This window comes from Pundamilia nyererei, unplaced genomic scaffold (genome assembly GCF_000239375.1).
Source record: "Pundamilia nyererei isolate P.nyererei 1_Seehausen unplaced genomic scaffold, PunNye1.0 scaffold00026, whole genome shotgun sequence".
NCBI classification, from domain to species: domain Eukaryota; kingdom Metazoa; phylum Chordata; class Actinopteri; order Cichliformes; family Cichlidae; genus Pundamilia; species Pundamilia nyererei.
Genome location: NW_005187427.1, coordinates 1,166,029 through 1,186,819, shown reverse-complemented (window position 1 = coordinate 1,186,819; position 20,791 = coordinate 1,166,029). Strand labels below are relative to the sequence as shown.

Sequence of the window (20,791 nt, the reverse complement as noted above, 5' to 3'; positions counted from 1 at the left end):
CCGTGTCTGTGCTGCAAAATGACCTTTATAAGTGAAAGAAAACATAAGATGTATGCAGCAGGGTTACGTAATGAAGCACAAACCGTCCTTCTACTTCTTTGCCTGTTTTCCTTCTCTCCTTCTCTCATGCTGTTTTTCTCTCACAGCATCTCATATTCCCTCTGTGTTCTTCTCTTTTTCACTGTCAGCAACAGTGGTTTCAAGTGAGCCATTACCAGAGCCTAGTCACTAAAAAGAAACCTCACACACACCCTCTCCCTCCCCTTCCACCCTCCCTAATGCATTCCTCTTGAATAGTCTGCCAAGTTAAGAAGGCACATGACACAGGCTGATTGAGATCACATTGCTTTTAGCTAGCTGTTTATACAAGTACCTCTAGATTGGGTTTCTGTGGCTTTTGACCTATAGTTTAACTGTATTTATGTTTCTCAACTAAAAGCTTTACTTCTTATGATGATTTTTGATTGTAAGAAGTCAAGGGTCCAATTTGAAACTCTGTATAAAATGGATGAAGAACAGTCTTGGATATGTACTCTCTTTATGCTTACGTTAATAGTGGTCTGTATAATTGATAAACACCCCACAATACAATCTTAATGACCTCGTCTCTATTTCCACATGTGCAATTTGTTGCTACATGAATGTCATTAAGAGCCAAATATGTTCAACCCTCCTGTCTTGTGATTTTAGCTCAGGGTTGTAGGTCATTTGCAGTAGATGCTTCATATTTATGCTGCTTTTGTTTTTTTGTTTGGTCTTTAATTAGTCACAAGGATGAAAAGTTGCAAAACAAAAATCAACAACTAATTGTAGAGGTAAATAAGTCTGCATTCTTGGCAGTTGGGTCTATAATATTCTATATTTTGATTTTTTATTTTTTTTTTATCTTGCAGAGCGCCGAGTCCCAGGTGAAGATGTTTGGAAAATGCTGCCAGCTTCGTCCTACAGGAGGCAGCAGCAGTTCCCTGGACAGCTCCTCTTCCTGCACCTCGGAAACCAAGGAATCCAAGGAGCAAGGCCTCCGCTTCCAGGTAACGCAGGACTGAGATTGTTTAAATGAAGTACTCTTCTACAAAGACATATCCATAAACACACAAATGTAAACTGTGTTTGTATACTTTATGGTCCTTGGGGAGCACTCTTCAATTTAGTTTGAAGTTTGTTGCATGTTTCAGTCACAAGTTTTGATTTGCTGGTATCATTTGAGATCAAACTGCTGAAGTAAATTGTGTGCAATCTCCCCCGTTTATATTAAGTGCTAAATGAATAACTGCTATGATGCCTTAAGAATTTGCACAATGTGATTGTGTCGGTGTCTAATGCCTAGAGGTTACAATATCAAAATATTTCTTTCCTTTCCAGGGTTCAAGGTGTTCATCAGATGTGGTTATGCTGGGTGAAATGATGTTTGGCTCTGTGGCCATGAGCTACAAAGGCTCTACACTTAAAATCCACCAGATAAGGTAAAAAGAAAATGAATGCATGAATGACTTTCTGCTGTTTCCTGAGTTTAAAAAAAAAAAGCAAACATTAAATATTCTAGTTCTGAACAAAGGGACTTTTAGAAACTTGTTGAAACTATGGGATATCTGATCCTTACGTTTTCTGAGACCAAACAGTTTTAAGGTCAAGTGAAGGTGATAATAGGATCCAGGAAGAAAATAAGTTGTGAATTGATTAGGTAGAAGAAGAAACACACAACCATAAACATGAACAAAGCACATATACTAATGATCTTTGTTCCTGCACCATCATCATATCAGATCACCACCTCAGCTGATGCTGAGTAAAGTCTTCACTGCCAGGACCGGAGGCAGCGTGTACGGCAGCCTGAACACGTAAGCATTTGCAAGCTTATCAACACACGCTGTGACTCCTATGCAGAACTCTGTCATAAACCAAGATATGCCAGTATTCTCCAATCCACAATACAAGTGTTGTTGGCAACAATCCTTATAAATGTTCTGCTGGCTTTCTCTGTTCGTCCCACACAGGTTACAGGACAGCCTGGAGTTCATTGGACAGGACAACAACACCCTAAAGCCTGATCAAAACACTGGGCCCAACAGTCTGCTAGGGAACATAGGTAACCATGGCAATCTAGTGCCGTGCCAAACCTTTTATTTTTGTGCCATGTGTGATCATTTCTCTTCCTCTGTACAAATTATGAGTAGATTACCAAGTCACTTTTTCTTTAATGTAATCATAGAGAGAAATTGCTCTATATCTTTATGTAATGTGTTTGTTTTTGTTCATTTTTTGGACTTGTTAAATATATACAAATGCATAATTTTACCTTCATGGCATTTTGTTTGAAAGGCTCAACTCTGTAAAGTGTTGAATTTTGTTGCTTATTTATTTTATCGGAAGTTGAAGTTTTTCACCTTTAAGCTCCACCATTGCGGCCTCCCAGGGCGCTCTTTGCCAACAGCTTTTCTTTACAGCTACGTCTACCCTAAACGGGCGCAAGATTTCTCAGTTGGTAAACAGAATCGGCCATTCTATGAAACACTTAAGGCATTCTAGTATTTGTGCTCTCGTGCTTCACTGATCCTTATGATGACCGACTGTGCTACAGGTGGTGAAATTTGAGTGTTGGTTTTTGATGGTCAGTACATTGTCTGTGCAGCCAACTGATTTAGGCTTAGGCTGTGAAATGCTTCTGCTACAAAGATGAGCATAAAAGCCTGATTTTTAAAAAGCTCAAATGAAGAACTGTTGGCGAAGTTTCTAATTTGTGCAGATTCTCTGTCATCCTCACAGAAAAGACATCTAGTTACATACATCAAAGCTGAAAATCTAACCAATTACGAAACCTGCTTTAAAAAAAACCAAACGTATATGGTGCATTTTCTGTGAGCGATGCCACCTCTCTTGTCTGCCTGGTTGTTTATTTCATTTCAAACTAAAAATTTCCTGTAACTAATGAGACTTTCAAACAATAGGAGGCAGTGATATTTCCTCCTCCATTCACTAATCATGGTTCGTGTTTTTTGTCCTTTTTTTTTTTTCTTCCCTTCCTCCCTTTCTTCTTTTCCATGTTTTTGTTTGTGCTGCGCAGGATTTTCTCAGCTCTGCAGCCCTCGACGGGCCTTCTCTGAACAGGGCCCGCTACGCCTCATCAAGAGCGCTTCTTTCTTTTCAGGTTGGCGCTCAAAACTGACCATGATTGCTGTGTGTCAGTTGCATGTGTATCTGTAGACTGAAGTTTAAGTAACGGTGGTTGCATTGGATGCCTCTCAGCAACTGCATGCCTGGGTAGTGATTCTTGCATTAGCAGTGATAGTATTCGAGACATAGCTTGCAATGGCACTAAGCATCTGCAAATAACTTGGGTCAGATAGGACGTGCAAAAAATTTAAAGGCAAGTGGCACTGAGTAAATGAAAAGGCAGTTCTTTAAACGAGGATTGAGGCGTCTTGGAGCCATACTCAAAGACACCTCATGCCCTTAAGCTTCATCTCTGCTTCTTCACATAAACCACAAGGAAACTAGGAAACGGTGGAGGGAATGTGTATTCCTTCAGGCATTTGCAGCCTCACAAACAAGAACTTGACTCATTAGCCATAAAGCTGTCTCAAATCATGTATATACTTTATCTGACCCATGTCTGCAGGTGGATAACACACAGGAATGCATGAGGGTTCGCTGGTGTCGGTGGCTGTAGTATTAGTTATTTTTACAGTTTCATGTCCTCCTGTTTCTGTTATGTACTCACATACTTTTACTAACATGTTGTCTTTGACAGTGCCTGTCATACTTGGGCAATGCTTTTAGGCTTGATGTGCAGTGGGCTGTTTTTAAGTTCTTTTTTCCCCCTTTCAAAATCTTTTCTCATTTACGCCAATGAAATTGTAGCAACAGTCTCACTTCCTGGCTGTTGTGCAAAGTAAAATAGCCATAATGAAGAATTTCTACCATCTGTGTCCGTCACACACGCTTAATATGCAACTTGAAGCTGTTCCTCACAGAATAGGTCTTGTTTGGGGGCTTTGTTAATCTTTGATATGCTGCTGATTAAGTTTGGGACCAATCAGATGCTTCCTTGATTGTATTGAAAGTTGTATAACCATCTAAATCAAATCTCCAAACATTACTGTATTTTACATTGCAATCAATACCTTTGCCACACTTCAGTAGTGGTTATCACTACCTCCATGTTTCCCATTTGGGGTTAGGCAACCTTTTTCCATGGTAATCTGGTAAGAGTTATAAAAAAGTGTTTTACTTGGCATGCAATATTTTTCATACACATCCTTCTAAGGACATCCTTGCATTTGCGCTGGTATGCAATATTGCAGTGATTAAAGAGCACCGAGATCATTTCAGCCATTTGCGTTTGTGGGTTTCACCTCTCATTTTTCCTATTTTCTTTCCGTCAGTATGTTGACATTAAGTGCAGACACACTCTGTGATATCTGTGTTACGGGGTTGTTGTAGAGGGAAGTCGGCGCTGCAGCAGATGATGTTGATAGTGACACCGAGTGAGCTGTTGAGTAACAGTCTATTACAACAGTAGTGCTTTTCACCTTATTTGTCTTCCTTGTGACACTTCCTGTTTTTGGAATTGGAAAACAAAGGTTGCTAACTAATGACATGAGAATCAATCAGAAGCGCCCACTCCCCAGCAGAGAGTAGTTCAGCACCTGCTGGAGGTTAAAGCCTTTTTTATGGAGTTCTGAGTACTGCTCCGTTGGCTATTTTAAGATATTTCAACCCCATCTCTGCTGTATTGGCTCATTGCACTCATTATTTTGATTCTAATCAAGAAAAACAACTCTTCTGCTTTGTGGTTGCTAGTCCAAGAGTTAATGTTACACATCTAAAAGCATTAGCATCTTGTGTATTATAATGCAACATTGTAAATCTCTAACATAGTGGCGATAAGAGCATCTTCAACATGTTTGGTGCTCCAGTTCGTTAATAACATTTTTCTTGTTCACACAGGTCATTATTTTATTTTTAATTTTTATTTTTTTGTTTATTATCCTCCCTTATTTCCATTTTCTGCCCTACTTTCTCTTCACCCACTCTCACCCTTAACTTTTCCCTTTCTCTCTCTTTCCTGTTTTTCCTCCAGGCCACAGTCACCCTATGGACATGCCTGGCCGAGGGCTGTACGACGAGAGGGACAGTGGCATCGCCAGGTCTGGTACGTTAATGAGACTAGGCGCCAAAGCCTGGATTGACCTACACTCACACCACTTTCAGTCCCACAGCTGAGTTTTGAATTACGCCTACATTTAATCTGGTCAAGACTAAAGAGGTCAAGGAACAGAGAACATTGAGAGTATGTCAGGAAGATACTGGGTCATTACACTCTACATAAAACCACACAGAAAGAAATAAAAGCATGGTGGAAGATGGTGTTGAGGTGAATACATAGCTTCTGAAGTCTGGAAAAGTTTGTCCTGTGGAAACTGACCCCTGTCTCCCAGGCTCTCCTTTAGCCCCACCCCTTCAAACATCACCACGTCCTATTGGAATGACTGGTACGAGGAGAATTGTACATTCAGCACGAGACCCATGTTTAAGCAGAGAGTTAAATATATCGTCGCTCGATACTAGCTTTTCTAATTTAAGAACTCGGCGTCTTTTTTTGACTTTCTCCACCTCTGTACTGTGGTTAGGCTGGAGAGGGGTTTTTTGCTGCTGCAACACTCTTATCAGTTTTCTCCTTACAAGATGTACACATTCATTCAGTTATCTCTCTTTATCTCTTAAAACAAACACACAATATCACACACCAACTAAATGGTTTATGTGACCAGTGATCAGTGCGTCCTGTCAGGGCTGTAAATAACCCTGTGATCAAGGCCTGTAGAGAGAGAGAGTGTGTGTGTGTGTGTCAGTGTCATTATCATGCCAAGCCTGGTGTAAAGCCAGTTTGTCAAACAACTGCAGCATGTGACTATGAGCAAGCTTGCTGACATTAGCGCTCATATCAAAGGTATTCAGTAACTACAGTCTGCGTTTGTGGAAACCAAGAAAAAAGATTGAATGTTTGAGGATTCATTTGTTTGTTTTCGGTGTACCAGTTTTCCTTTTTTTTTTTTTTTTTTTCTCTCCTTCTCTCTTAGATTGAGAGCACTGTTTTCAAGTCTGTCTGGCTGTTTTTGTGTATGATGTCTCATTGAAACTGAGTACTCTACACACTTGTTGTCTGACTAATTTGTGCCTTTTTTACTCTTCTGTCTCAACCATTCCCTCTGTCTGTTCCCTACTCCTTTCCTTATCTTTCATTGTAGCTTCCTTGAGCAGCCTGTTGATCACTCCCTTCCCATCCCCGAGCTCGTCCTTGACCAGCAGCTGTGCGTCCAGTTACCAGCGCCGATGGCTCCGCAGTCAAACAACCAGCCTAGAAAACGGCGTCTTCCCCCGATGGTGAGATGCATGCAGACATACATCTGTTTAAAAAAACAAAACAAAAACAAAACAAATATTAATTAAAATAAATATTCCAGTCAATAAAAACTGTGTAAATGAGGAAAGACACAACAGAAAATAAAGCAGGGCAGTTTTGCAGTAGAAAAACAAACATAAACCATTTGCCAGACATGCAAGCAAGTACACAAAAACATTAGGGTATCAGCTGATGACTTCTCCATATTTAAAAAATTTGAGACTTCATTTGATTTCACTTCAACATTTGTAAAGTTATAAAACACTTAAAGGAAATGAAAATGTCCATCACAGAGTTTAAGGCTCAAAATTATGTTTCTGACCAACTTGGATATAATTACATTCATTACCACAGAAAATTCTAGCGATTATAAAAACATACAAACAAAAGAAACAAACTTAAAAGCTAGAAGGAAAAAAGATGATCAGAAATGGTTTCTGAATTAATTATTTACTAGTAAATTATTTGTTTTGTTGATTTGCCAGCTGATTGATATGGTTTCACTCTAATCCAGATACACAAGTCAGCTTTCCCAGAAGTCACACTCAGAGTTTCTCCTCCCAATCACAAGCGCCCAGTGGTCTTTCACCCCTATTCAGGGCCCCTGTCTGGCTTTTGTAAAGTTTATCCTACTAGGACTTCCTCCGAATTCAGCAGGCAGCTGGGAAAAACGCGCACACACTGCTGCTGTTAGTAACAACACTGTGACTAGACGGGATGCAGTATTGGTCTGCTGCAATCAAAGTAGCTGTCAGCCTCTGGTTGTGCTCTGGTTCACCCGGACCACCAAGTCTCTTCGTGTTTTCCAAGTTTTTTTCCTCCTTTTTGGTGGCAGTATATAGAATTACCTATACTGTACTAATGATGCATAAGAGTATATAGTTAAAACACTTTGCTCCAGCGCTACCTTTGTACAGACACAGGGTTGTAAATAATCAGTAAAACTTGGGGCACCTGTAGGGATTGTTAACATTAACTTTTCAGTTAATCTGAACTGAATAATCTCTAACCTCCTAAACACTCTGATTTTAGTTGCTGCAGATAATTTACTCACTCTGAAGTCATTAAATATTACAAAATAGAAGTAAATATAAAGAAATGTTGATGGGTTGGGGTTTGTTTTTGTTTTTTTTTTGGGGGGTTTGCCAGTAATGAATGAATGTTTTATGCAAGGTGAGATGTAACAAATTTAGCTGGATTTGGATTCACAAGGCGAAGTGTTATATACACATTTCCTCCTCTAGCCTTGCTGTAAAGTTGACTCCATGTGAATCCTATCCTCCTTAGGTCGGTGGAGGAGAGCTTCAACATGTCGGATGAAAGCGGCGGTCCAAGTCTGGGTGTGATTCGGAAGAAGAAGATAGCCATAGGTGTCATCTTCACGCTGTCCCCCAATGCTGAGGAAAACAGCCGCTTCCAAGATTTCTTCTTCTCTCACTTTCCACTCTTTGAAAGCCACATGAACAAACTAAAGAGTGCAATTGAGCAGGTAAGTTAAAGGGATGGAATTTCATTTGAGGCCAACTTTTTATTGCAGTTTTAAGTTCCTATTCACCTCCCTGAATGATGATGTAGAGATAAGTTTTCCTGCAAAATCTAATGCATTAACAATGACATGAATGGAACAAAACATACAAACCAGCACTGTTTGCTGCTGTAATGAGCAGAGCTGCTGTCAGATTGACCGGTCAATAGTCATGCCTTTTTATATCTGCGGCTCTGTTTACTGGTGTCTGTTGTTGGCACTGTAAGAGCTCTGGTAGATTTCCAGTGTTAGCCAGTCTTCTCCTTTACAAGTTCTTTAGTTTGACAGCTTTGTTGCCAAATATCTAAAAGTGCATGCGTGTTGTGTCGCTCTCAAGGCCATGAAGATGAGTCGGCGGTCAGCTGATGCCAGCCAGAGGGCTCTGGCTTACAGCCGAATGGTGGAGGGACTCAACGAATTCAGGTTGGACAACATATTCTATTTACACACTTAAATATATAAGTGATCTTACAGAGTGTAGTTTCTCTCACTTTTTTAATTACAAGCTTTTGTTTTGAACACTTCTTAAAACAAAGCTGGGGTTTTTTTTAGGAAGTGTTTATCCATGCAATAAGGGATGTTACATAACAGGGCAGAACTTAACCTGGAGCATAAACCCTAGTAATAACTTTGAGTGACAAAAACAATGTATACAAGTGCTCATAGCTTTCTTAAAACAAAATGGTTGCATTGACACTGTAGGCTCTTTCTTTTAACCAAAGTCAGCTGTGTTATTCAGTTTCAGTCATTTAATATACATTAAAATATAATGTATTTGGGAAACTGATGATTTTTTTTTAACTTCTAAAAAAATAAAACTGGATGCAAAAGGATGCTCTGAATCTTGCATCCATCTACACATCATGGGACTTGGCCCATCTTATTTAAATGTATTTAAATCATTTTATTCTGGAGGCTGCACACTGCAGAGCCACTGACCCAGCTCCACTTCGCGGTTCAGCCCTACATGAATACTGACAGAGGAGATCTGGACTTGGTCAAACTTACTGGCATTGAGCACCACTTATTTTGTTTTCTGTCATTGAGGCCATGTAGGCATGATAGGCTGCAGGAAAGTAGCTGTGAAGGAATGGAAGAAGAAGGGTAATATATTCCTCTGTTTAGGAGACAAGGAACTGCTGCGTTGATGAAGGAAGGTACTCTATAAAAGAGGCAGTCATTGTTATATATTCTGCAGAGACTCAACATTTACAAGAAATCAGATGACACAGATTTATATCAAAATAGTTTATCAGACTTTTTTTTTTTTTTTAATCCAAAGCTGCTGTTGGCAAAGTCACGATGCTTTTGCAAAGTGGGTCACCAAGTACTGGTATCCATTTTTATGCTGGTGCCGACATTTGGTCAGCTTTAATTACCTGAGAAGTATTTTATATGCGTCTTTCATTCCAAGCTTGGTTTGTTAAGCTAGTGGGTTACTAGGGTCCTCTTTCAACATCAAGCAGGCAGTGAATGTGAGTGTGAGACCTGGGGTTTACCAGCTAGGGTGGCTTGCGTTGAAAATACATGTGACATTTAATATTTACTGGCTGCAACAGCGAGTGTCATAGTTTTACCTTGTGAGTCTTTGTTTATGCAATCTCCTTGGAAAAAATAAAGTTCTGGGAGCAACGAATATAGCGGGAAATGTGTTAAAGGTCATTTGTAAACTGAAATCTGCATTTATTTGCATATAAATGCAAATTTGCTGTTTTGGCCTTGACCAAATCAAAGTTGTTACTTTGTTACTGCAGCGCACACAGGAGGCCTTTGCTTTGGGGCTTTGACTAATTTTAGGCAGGCTTATTTGATCACGGTTTTAGAAGCTACATCTCAAATTATGCATCACTGCATACTTTGTTGAGAATTATTTCTTTAGACCTTTTAGAAGCATCGGTTCCAAGAAGGATTCTGTCTTTATTTGTGATGACATGAGTTATGAAATCATAAATTTGTGATGATTGGCCTGTAGGATTGTTCGGTATGTCTGTCTGTGTGTGGGTGAGACATGCTTGCCATTATTGTGTGACTCGTAAAATGTTCGACTTATATAATGTGCGTGCGTGTGCCCACCTGCTTGTCTCTGCCACCACTTTTACTCTCCACATACACACTGGCACGCAGTTCCCTGTTTGACATCCCACTCATTGCTGCAGTCACACGCCTGCTGACAGCCGGCCTCAGCAACCCAAGTCTCCTGAGTGTCAGCCCTATCTGTCTCAGACAACTGGTCATGAGCACCAGAATAGTAAATAATATGCAAGTGCCAGGAGGAGGAATGCTGATCCCCTGGACTCACTAAATAGCTGCAAAACCACCTTCAGATATACACTAAATATAACAGTAGTCACTTTTGCCATTAAGTGGTTTTGACTTAATGGAACATTGCAAGACGTAACTGGACGAAATGCCTTTCTGTGACGCTGACGTGGCTTCAGCATAGCTGGAGGGTGGGCACGCGCACACACCCTGCATGTTGGCAAAGATAAGGTTAGTAGAAGCATCTGGACATAAATGTCACAGCAGACTATATTGGGGTTATGCCAGAATTTGCGGGTTAAGTTCGAACAGGATTTCTGTGCAAAGCAAAACACCTAACACACCGGAGTCTTAATTCTCATTCGGGCACACATACAGTGAAGTTGGGAAGGTGTTTTTTTTTTTTTGTTTTTGTTTTTTTAGACACTGAAATTGAGTGTCAAACATAAAGCTGTATGTCCCTGAAACTTTCTAAACAAAAAATACATAAATAAGTAAGAAGTCCCTTGAAGCACTTGGGTAAAACTCCCCCAGAAACTGAAATTTAAAGTCGGTAGGTTGGTTCCATAGATGATATTGACAAAGTGAGCTGACATGACAGTAAAAGGGCAATCAGTGCTCTTAAAGTCTACCCTGCCTCCATTCTAGTTTAGCCTTAAGCATCTGAATAATGGTGGCAAAGAGTTTTCCCTGTTTGTATAAAGGTTACTCCCACAACCAAAAATCTTATTATTGGATTTATAACATGTTAGTCTCTATAAACAGCTTAACTAACAGTATTTATGATGCCTCTTAAAGTCAACTTATGAAACCAACTTAATGAGGGCAAATGCTTGGACTGTCACTCACCATAGTGAGGTAATTTATATCTGGGTCCTCAGCCCGACACAACAGTTTAATTCCACATCACAGCCGTGCACTTTTAATGTTCACCTAAACAGCTGATGCGTGGAGGCTGAAGCTAGATTTCCCCACTCATCTAGTGCCGGCTTGGCCTCAGACCTCTTTCCAGTGGCAGGCTTTCAGTAATGTACACCAGACACCGGGAACAAGTGGGGCTTAGGAGAGGCCGCAGGAAAAAGTCAACCCGTTTATAATACAGGAGTGAATAAAGTATTATTAGTTCATTTGATGCCACAGTCAAATGATGGATGATCTTTGCTGTCCTGCAAACAAGAAGACATAATGAGGTCTGGAGATGTGTGTCTGATTTATTCCAAGTTCATTCTGCTTCACCGATTGATCGTTGATCTTCTTGCTATTATCACACATTTTATCTGTCAGACTGTTACCTAGCGCTAGTACACTGATAAAGACTCGTTATGTTGGTTCAGTTAGTGACAAAACAAGACTGCCAGCAGTTAAAATGAAATCTATAACACTAAAGGGTCATCTAAAGCAACACTTAGCTCTTTTTGTTTCGTTTATAACAACTAAATATTTAGCATCTTTCTATTTTAACATTAGGAACTCTTGAAACTTAGTTTTGTAGACATGGATTAAGCTGGGAGGTCTTCACTGAGTTTTTCTTTTAGTTGAGGATTAGTCAAAATCCACATGTAGGAAAGTGGCTGTTTGTCACTCTGAGCTTGGGTTTAGGGATGGATTTATTAAAAATCTTACTTAAAAATAGATCTGCGTGGCAGTGCTGTTAAATTCACCTAGAAACAGTGAGGCGCTAAGTTGTTTTCTTTGGAAAATTACGCAATCCTAAAATAGCTTGATCACCAGAATACTTGACCTGAAGTGAATGTCACTTCCACTGTGTGACACCTGTGTTTTCTCACAGCCTGCGTCACTCCTGTCACCGGGTTCATGATAGGTCAGAGAGGTTGTGAGTTTACTGCAGAATTAACCATATTTACAGCTGTCCCGAAGCTTCCAGTAAGACTAAATCAGGGTGGGGTTTTATTGCTTATCAGTAGAACCTACAACCCTTGTGACAGATCAGCCGAGCTGATGGCAGATGGTTAAATCCATTTCAGTTTCCTTGACTATGCTGCTGTTTTAGCTGAAGATTGCAATTGTATTATAGATTCAGGTAATTTGTTTGCAGCAGAACTAAAGTAAGCAGAAAACTTTCTACAGAGCACCTCATCACCTGATAGAAACTGACAGCACTTTTTGTTTTCTTATCTACTGAAAACTGCTCTTTTAATATGGGGGGAACTGGATTTGCTATTTCAAACCCTAAAGCAATGATCTGCAGTCCATATTTTAACCATGACTAAAAATTCCTGATTTTCCACATTCCTACGTCTGCAGAGATTCCCTTCTGCCTCTGTGTCAAAGCTTGGCCTCTGGCCGAGACATGCTCACCAATTCACCCCACGCTCCATGGAAACTCCTGTCCTTCTCAATGGACAAATGCCCCAGTCGAGCCACATACAGATGCATATACACCCACACACTGTACAGACCAAGAGACAAAGTTGGGTGTGTGTGAGGAGGAGAGAGAGGGTGCACGCAAGGTCGTCAGACTGTTACAAACACAGATACAGCAAGGGTCTCCTATGGCCTCAGTGTAGACAGCGAAGCTCTGTGAACTGAGATCTCTTTTGTTTACCCCAAGAGACAATAACGTCCCTGTTTTCTCTCTGTCTGTTTTCTCTCTTTCTCCTTGTTCCCTTTCATTTGGACTCTCCATGGCCTCCCCCTCTTTCATCGCTCCCTCCCTCGCTGTACCTCATCTCCAGGATGACCATCTGTGACCTCTACACCATGCCCCGAGTGGCCGAACCCGTCTGGTTGACTATGATGTCTGGAGCATCAGAGAAGAACCAGCTCTGCGGTCAATTCATGAGGGAGCTTTCTCTGCTGATGGAGCAGGCCTCCAAGAACCAGTTGAGTGTCTCCCTATTCTTCCACCTACTTCACTATTAGTCAAGGAATTTCTATAGATGGCACACAGATTTAGTGAGTCCATGATGTTGTGTCCTAGACTAAGACAAAGATGCAAGGTGCACAAAATATATATACATGTCGCATCTTTCTTTTCTTAGCAACAGAAATGGGGAACATGCAGATTTCCACACACACTTAACTATTCATTCTCTCTCCCTCATACTCCTTTGTTATGTTTAATTGCACACACAGACACTGACACCCTCTTTGCATCTATTTGTCTGCTTTAAAAAGTGCTGTGAATGAGAAGATCCCTGCCAGTCTCTAATTGCTTATTGTTGCTATTACAAAGCCATGTCAAACCACTGCTAATTGTGCACGTCTGAATTGGTTGCAGCGCTTTTATTGAACATAGCATCCATATTCAGCAGAGTTAATTAAAGCATCATTCACTGCACTGAACTGAGGTGTTGCATAATGTTTAGTAAGGTGGTAAAAATGCCTTAAAATGTTTTATCAGATCTTAATTAGAGAGTAACACCACAGTGGAAGTGTTCACACAGTTGAAAATATTAAAACTGTGCTTGAGAGTTTTTGTTTTTTTAATTGTAACTTTTTCTGTATTTTTTTTTAATTAATTTGTCATTTTATCTTCTATAAGCTCCATATCAAAATCTACAACTTCACTGATTTTGTTGAAAACCAAACTATATTTTACTTTTTCGTATATTTTTTACATTCAGTCATTTATACAAATTAGACCAATGAGAGAACATGGATAAAGGCAGATTATCATTACTGTACTACATGAGCCATGGATTTTAAGACATTTGGGACTTTTCTCGTGTTCTCTAATTTCCAGCATGCTCACTGAACTTAAATAGACGGGTTTTTTTTTCCCCCTAAGTAACCAGTTTCTGTATCAGCATCACCACTTAGCTGAAGTCAGTGTTTCCACCACTACTGCAACTACCTCTAAGTGCTGTTGACTCTTGAGTGAAGCGTCATGTTTCCCTGGGAACCAGTGCTTTTACTGTATCACATCACATCTTTTATGAGGCCATCTCATCAGTGTTCCCATGACTGATGGTTCTGATAATTCCAGCAGTCCCGGCACGCGATTGAACTCTGCTAACATGACAGAGTTGAGTCATGAGACAGGAAGGGAAGTAGACACTTGTGGTCAGAACTGAGAAGTGAATCATGCTCATGGAGTGTGTGTGTTTGTGTGTGTATGGGTGTTTCGCTTAATGTGTACAGCTGGGTATGTTTCAAACTAAGGATTTGTGTTTGTGGTGTCCAGTTCAACAAGAAAGAAATGACCAAGGTTTTCCAAGTAATGACAGCACATTTGACCTTACTGAAGTAGGTCAGGAGAGAGACTGAGAGAGAGAGAGAAAGGCAATTTCTGGACAGATGGTAATCATCGAGGGTGATCAGGGCGATATGGTCGTAAGCTGTGCCCATAGCATGGCAGCATGGTGGTTAGCGCTATTGCCTCACAACAAGAAGGTTAAATGTGTTGAGTTTAAATGTTCTCCTAGTGTCTGCGTGGGTTCTCTCTGGGTAGTCTGGCTTCTTCCCACAGTCCAAAAACACGCAGTAGGATTAGGTTAAGTAGGAAATCTAAATCGCCCGTAGATGTGCATTTGAGTGTGAATGATTGTTTGTCTCTTTGTGTTACCCTGCCTCCCGCCCTATGGAAACTGCCCCCACAACCCTGAATTGGATAAGTGGAAGAAAATGGATGGATCATGATCATGCACTGATTCCCTCTTGATTTATTCCCCCCCCCCCTTAGATTCCTTCCCGCATTATTGACAGCGATTCTGACCAATCATCTGGCTTGGGTGCCCACCGTCATGCCAAATGGGCAGCCTCCAATCAAGATCTTCCTTGAAAAGCACTCCTCCCAGAGCGTCGACATGCTGGCAAAGACTCATCCCTACAATCCTCTCTGGGCACAGCTAGGTGAGACGGTCAAAGACAGACACACAGGCAGAGAGACCGAGATGTTCCTTTGCTTGTTGTTAAAGCACCTGGGTGGAGTGAAAGTAAAACGTAACACCTGTGTTTGCTCTTTATTTTCACTGGAACATTGTTGCCATTGTTAATCATTACAACTTGAAGACAAGTTATGACTAGACTATGTTCGCTACCTGCAGCTTTAAATCTGAGTAAGCTAGATGTCTGTGCATCATCCTAAGAGGTGTAATGCAGACATTGTCTTTTAAGTCATCTCAGAAGCAGCGGTCATTCCAGTCCACATTGCATGTGTAATATAAATACTGTTTAAAATTGTAATAACTTGAAGTGAAAACTGGGTATACTGTTAAACTCTCCCTGATTCATGTGAAAAGCACTGCGTTGTTTTACAGAAGTTGAACTAATTGAAGTACTGAGATTTATTAGTAGTTGGCTATTATGTAAAATCCTATAATAAATTTTAAAGGGAAGTCTTAATGAGTCCTCATTTTTACTCATGTGACATGGAATGTAATTAGAAAGTGAGTTAACACTGACACCTAGTGTTAACAGCTGAGAGCTGCAAACAGTCATATGTAAAGAGAAGCGTGAAAGAGATAACCAAGTACAGTATTGTTGGTGTGTATGGGTGTTTAAGTAAACAATAAAGAAGAAAATATGATATTTTTTACTCTCCAATAAAACTTGTATTCAAAATATACATTTCCTGTCTGAGATTAAGGAAAAAAACGTAAAATTATAAAGCCAAGAAAATATGGAATTAATTAACATATTTGTAAAAATGACTGTTCTTTTATCTTTTTGTAGGGGACCTGTATGGGGCTATTGGCTCCCCAGTTCGGCTGTCAAAGACTGTAGTAGTTGGCCGCAGACAGGAGCTTGTCCAGAGACTCCTTTATGTCCTTACCTACTTCATTCGCTGTTCTGAGCTGCTGGAGACGCACATGCTGGACAGTGCTGAGGACGAGGCCATTGTCATGCCCGGCTCCCTTATAACTACCTCCCTTAGAAAGGGCGAGGTGGAGGAGTCGGATTATGTCCTGGTTACCGTCCACAAACCCAGCGGAGACTACCTATCCCAAGGGGCCCACAGTCAGCAGACTGAGACAGAAGACAGCATCTACCCTTCAGACAACAGCCTGCAGAGCAGCACATTCACAGACAATGAAGTGGAGCACAGTGCTGGAGAGCCACCCAACGAGGAAGAGGAGGAGGAGGATGAGGATGAGGAAGACAGCAGCGAGAGCCAGGGATCGAGGAGCAGTGTGCTTCAGGCAGGACACGGCCAGGGCACAATTCCCATTAACAGGACTGCAGAGGTGGCAGAAGCTAAGGATGTGTGCAAGGAGTCTAGCAGCCGACTGTTCACAGAGGCTCGAGTGGAGACGGTGCTGCACGTCGGCTTGGCTTCCACCAGGGAGCAGGTCTGTGTGCTGGATACAGAGACCAAGGGTGACCTGAAACCTATTGATCCATCCATCCCCACAACCCTTGGATCAGATCCATCCTTACCTGTTCCCACAGAAGTAAAAAACTGTGGGTTAGATGCTTTAATTAATGCAGCATCTGGAAACCAGACCACTAAAGTGCTCCCTGCTCGGCCGTTGGGGATGCATTTGGAGAAGAAGCCTCCAGATAAGAACCTGATTGCTGGAGTATCAGTGATACCGGGAAACTCTGTGATAGGGCCCATGGCTTTGACTCTGCCAGAAGACGAAGAGCCAACAACAAAAGTGACTTTTCTCATTGGAGACTCCTTGTCTCCTGAATCAGACACAGAGAGCCGCGGAAGGAAGGTGGAGGAGGACTACAAGAAACACATGCTGCAGCTGCAGCAGCCATCACAGCATCAACGAGGACAGCATTATCAGCAGCAACCGCAGCAGCTGCAGATGGGAGCCGAGCTAAAGACCAGCTGCACCAGAATGTCAGAGGACCAAACCAAACAGACCAAGGCAGTTTCCACCCTGCAGCGGGTACCGAGCAAGATCTCCCAGTGGGACCTGAACTGTAGGGATGATTTTGATGATTATTTCAACCCTGGGGAAACTAGGACTATAGATAATGTTGCCAAACAACATGAAGCCAGTAGGAACAAGGACTCGGTGGACTTTTCAGCGGCTTCTCGGTATCATGAACTAGGGGATCTTGGCTTTCACAGCAAGGCCAGGGTGCAGGGTTTGGGCCTTTGTTTAGGTCCAGGTAGTGGAGAGATGCAGTCATGCAGGAAGGGAGAGAGGTTGTTGGATATGGAGAGGAGGTGCAGGTGTGAATCTACAGACTCTTCTGACATCTGCGTCTGCAGGGGCTGTCCTGCTGAGCAGGACAAAGATCTTGTGTTATCAGTCCCCGTTCCCCAGGATGCAAGGAGTAACAGCAAAGAGGACCAAAAGCACAAATCAGCGCCCATCAACGACTGGGAAATACCACGCAATGAGAGCTCAGACAGTGCGCTGGGAGACAGTGAGAGTGAAGAGACTGAGGACTGGCAGGAGGAAGTTCTGGTGCCTTTTCCCGGGTGAGTAGAACTTGCTCAAAAACGTGTTTTTGTTTTCAGCAATAGCTGATTAGTTGTTGAGGAATAAAAACTAAATCTATCCACAAAATGTGAGATAAAATAAACAAATTTCTCATGTCATGTTTCATCGACAGGTCAAAGCTGGTGGAGAACTACTCTAAGCCAAGCATTGCTAATTTTGGCCGGTCTCTCTTTGGAGGCTACTGCCCCACCTATGTGCCAGACTTTGTACTGCATGGGATGCCCAGTGACGAGAAGCTACGGCAGAACCTCATGACTGAATTAACCCATGCAGTTCAGGTAAAGACTGGAAGGACTTACTCTTTAAGGAGCCACACGTTTTCCCTGCATAAACAAAAAGCTGAATGGTGGTGTCATACCCAAAAAGGAGGCTTTGCAGCATCAGGGAGTGGGCAGCCTGAGATCATGCCAGTAGTTAAACTTGAACTCTACTTTTCAGCTGGAAAATGATTCTAAGCACACAATTAAATCCAGCAGGAAGTCACTAAGAAATTAAGAAAAAAATGGAGTTGACTTATGCATGTTTGAGAAGTAATAAAATAGAAGACTGGGTCACGTTATGGATATTTGTGCTTTTTGTGCTTTCTATGTGTATTTCATTGGTTTAAATGGCCATCCTTATCCTCCTGTAGCATCCAGTATTGGATGAGCCCATAGCCGAGGCCGTCTGCATTATAGCAGACACAGACAAGTGGACCGTGCAGGTGGCGAGCAGTCAGAGACGAGCCACCGATGTCAGCAAGCTGGGGAAGGAGGTCCTGGTGTCCAGCCTGGTTTCCAGCTTATTGCAGTCTACTAACCAGCTTTACAAACTCAACGTGTCCCCCAACTTTGTACGCTAAGTCTTCATCTTTCTGCTTTAGAGTCAAGATCATGTTGACCCCTAATAATTTGTGTATACAGTAAATACCACTTGTATTATTGCTTATAAGTCATGCTCCATGTGTTGTTCCTCTCCTCTTCAGTGTATAATGCACCTTGAGGACCGTCTGCAGGAGATCTACTTTAAGAGCAAGATGCTTGCTGAGTATTTGAAGGGCCAGACCAGAGTCCACGTGAAAGAACTGGGCATGGTTTTAGGGTAAGCCCTTTACCTTTTTTTCTTATTCCGACTTTGAAATGTTAAAGTTTGTCTGTGTAAAGGTTCATCTGCACCCATTTCAGCCAGTTGTTTTCATCATTACAGCTAGTGACTTGGATATTCCCATCTTTAAAAAAAATAATAAAAAAATACAGGTCTTGAATAAATTTCCCAGCTGAACAACAGTGTAAACCTTTAATCTAACTTTTATTTATTATTTTATTTGGTATCTTTGCAGAATCGAGTCCAGCGACCTCCCTTTGCTAGCTGCCGTGGCCAGCACTCACTCCCCCTATGTTGCCCAGATCTTACTATGAAATAGTACTGGCACTGAGGTCTCCAACAGTTCGCTTCCTGGGGAGGTCGGTCAGAGCTGTGCGGTGCCACCCGGCCCCAGAAACGGGCCGTCCACGCTCTGCTGCTGACTCTCTACATGGTTTCCTGACCCGCGTGTCTGTGTGGCACAGGTCTTTATGGACCACAGCCAGAGCTGACGCTTAAACTCATTGCTGCTATTTCAGAGCAATGATGACGTTGAACCACAGGGTGGAGTTGGAGACCACAGACCCAGAGATGGAGCGAGGCACTGCGGATGAATGGAAACATCCCTGAGATGACCTTCTCCTGTCGTTGTTTGAATGTTTTTAAATAGGACTCTTTCATTTTAGGACACAAAAGCCAAAGACTTTAATTTTTATTTTTCAGCTGAAAATGAAAATCTAAGGGTGTCTATAGTGTAATAACAATGGATTTGTTTCTTCATCTGCTTTCTCCCCCCCTGTACAATCTTAAACCTGGTCATACGAAGTGATGAATAACATGTTTAAATGAAGCAGGCGGATGATTTTAAACTTTCCTTTGAGGTAAATATCACTTGGAAGAGAACTTTATCAATCTCATGCCAATTAAGTCTTTTTGTTTATCGTCAGGACTTTGTTTACAGGCCAAATTTCCCTGAGTTAGATCAAAAGATTTTGCTTTTTGTCAAACTGCAGTGCCCACCTGACTTTTTGTTTTGTTTTTGCAAACTTGTTTTGAAATGGCGAATTAAGTGGCTATGACATTCTTATCACAGGTACAGCACTACCTCAGATCTTCATATGGGCATGTGGCTAACCATGTACAGCCGCCCCATAGAAAACCCTGAGGTACTTTCTAAGCTATTTTAATCATAGGAATGTCAACTGTGCAGACTCTATGCTGTGTTCTCATAAAATTAAAAAAAAAAAGGGAAAGGCTGTGTAATTCCTTAAGATGATTGATTCACACAAAAAAGGAAGAAACGTATTTTTGCGTCAGAATGTGATTAAATGGGGTCCCTTTATACTGTGGAAAAGCTAAACCATGCATTATCTACATCTATTTTACAACCAAAAAAGAAAAAATGCTGAAATATTTTCACACTTTTATAGCTTTGCGACCTTTATACGATGTTTACGGCGTTGATGTTTGCTGCAATGAGAGGAATAGAGGAACACAGTAGGCCTTATAGTGGATATGTATATGTCAGCTGACACTATTCTCAAGCTTGTTTCTATTACAGTTAGACTCACAAAATACAAAACTATAGTAGGACACGTTTTCCTTTTGTTTTCTTGGCATTGACAGATTTTGGTTGTTATGCAGTACAAGCAGGGTGCGATTTGTTGAGAGTAAAAATGCAGGCTTAGATTTTGTGGAATCTGGGACACTCTTTCTTCTTCTTTTTTAAAATAAATAAATCTTGAATTGATGGGAAAATGTTAACGCGTTCACAAACTGCCCGAATCAGAGAGAGCTTCACATATTTTCTAACTATAGCGTACTTTTTATCCAGCGCCTTGGAGGCAGTGGGACAATTTTTGAACTTCTGCAAATCTCTAAGATGAAAATATTGTTTGAGCTTGTTAATGGAAGCGCAGTCTAACTGCATTCTCTGAAAGCAGCACTCTAACCCTGGGAATTCCACAGTGTTTGTGTGTGTGTGTGTTTGTTCAGCCCAAATCGCACCCTGGGTATAACCCAAGTCTTAACGGAAAAGTGGCATAAATGTGTCGCAGGCTTCTGGAGAGCTCGTTTTTGCTGTTATAATTGATTTATACAAATATGCTTGTTACTGTATTTGAAGATACTCCGCTATATCAGCCTACTTTTTTTTTTTTTTTTTTTTTTTTT

The 20,791-nt window shown here is 41.3% G+C and overlaps 1 protein-coding gene across 3 annotated transcripts in view; it reads left to right on the top strand.

Moving 5' to 3' along the window:
* The window catches only part of fnip1 (folliculin interacting protein 1), a 36,444-nt gene extending 15,667 nt beyond the window's left edge, over nucleotides 1-20,777 (top strand). For 2 of the 3 annotated variants that reach the window (XM_013909502.1, XM_013909503.1), the window contains exons 3-18: nucleotides 894-1,031; nucleotides 1,363-1,463; nucleotides 1,764-1,838; nucleotides 1,995-2,086; nucleotides 3,062-3,145; nucleotides 5,081-5,152; nucleotides 6,249-6,384; nucleotides 7,691-7,892; nucleotides 8,266-8,351; nucleotides 12,884-13,030; nucleotides 14,833-15,002; nucleotides 15,825-17,535; nucleotides 17,670-17,835; nucleotides 18,189-18,389; nucleotides 18,522-18,637; nucleotides 18,876-20,777. In XM_013909502.1, the coding sequence (XP_013764956.1) occupies nucleotides 894-1,031; nucleotides 1,363-1,463; nucleotides 1,764-1,838; nucleotides 1,995-2,086; nucleotides 3,062-3,145; nucleotides 5,081-5,152; nucleotides 6,249-6,384; nucleotides 7,691-7,892; nucleotides 8,266-8,351; nucleotides 12,884-13,030; nucleotides 14,833-15,002; nucleotides 15,825-17,535; nucleotides 17,670-17,835; nucleotides 18,189-18,389; nucleotides 18,522-18,637; nucleotides 18,876-18,954 (3,576 nt within the window). In that variant the 3' untranslated portion in view covers nucleotides 18,955-20,777. The remainder of the gene's footprint in view (nucleotides 1-893; nucleotides 1,032-1,362; nucleotides 1,464-1,763; nucleotides 1,839-1,994; nucleotides 2,087-3,061; nucleotides 3,146-5,080; nucleotides 5,153-6,248; nucleotides 6,385-7,690; nucleotides 7,893-8,265; nucleotides 8,352-12,883; nucleotides 13,031-14,832; nucleotides 15,003-15,824; nucleotides 17,536-17,669; nucleotides 17,836-18,188; nucleotides 18,390-18,521; nucleotides 18,638-18,875) is intronic. The other variant, XM_013909504.1, reaches the window with a different exon arrangement.
* The last annotated feature ends 14 nt before the right edge of the window (nucleotides 20,778-20,791 follow it).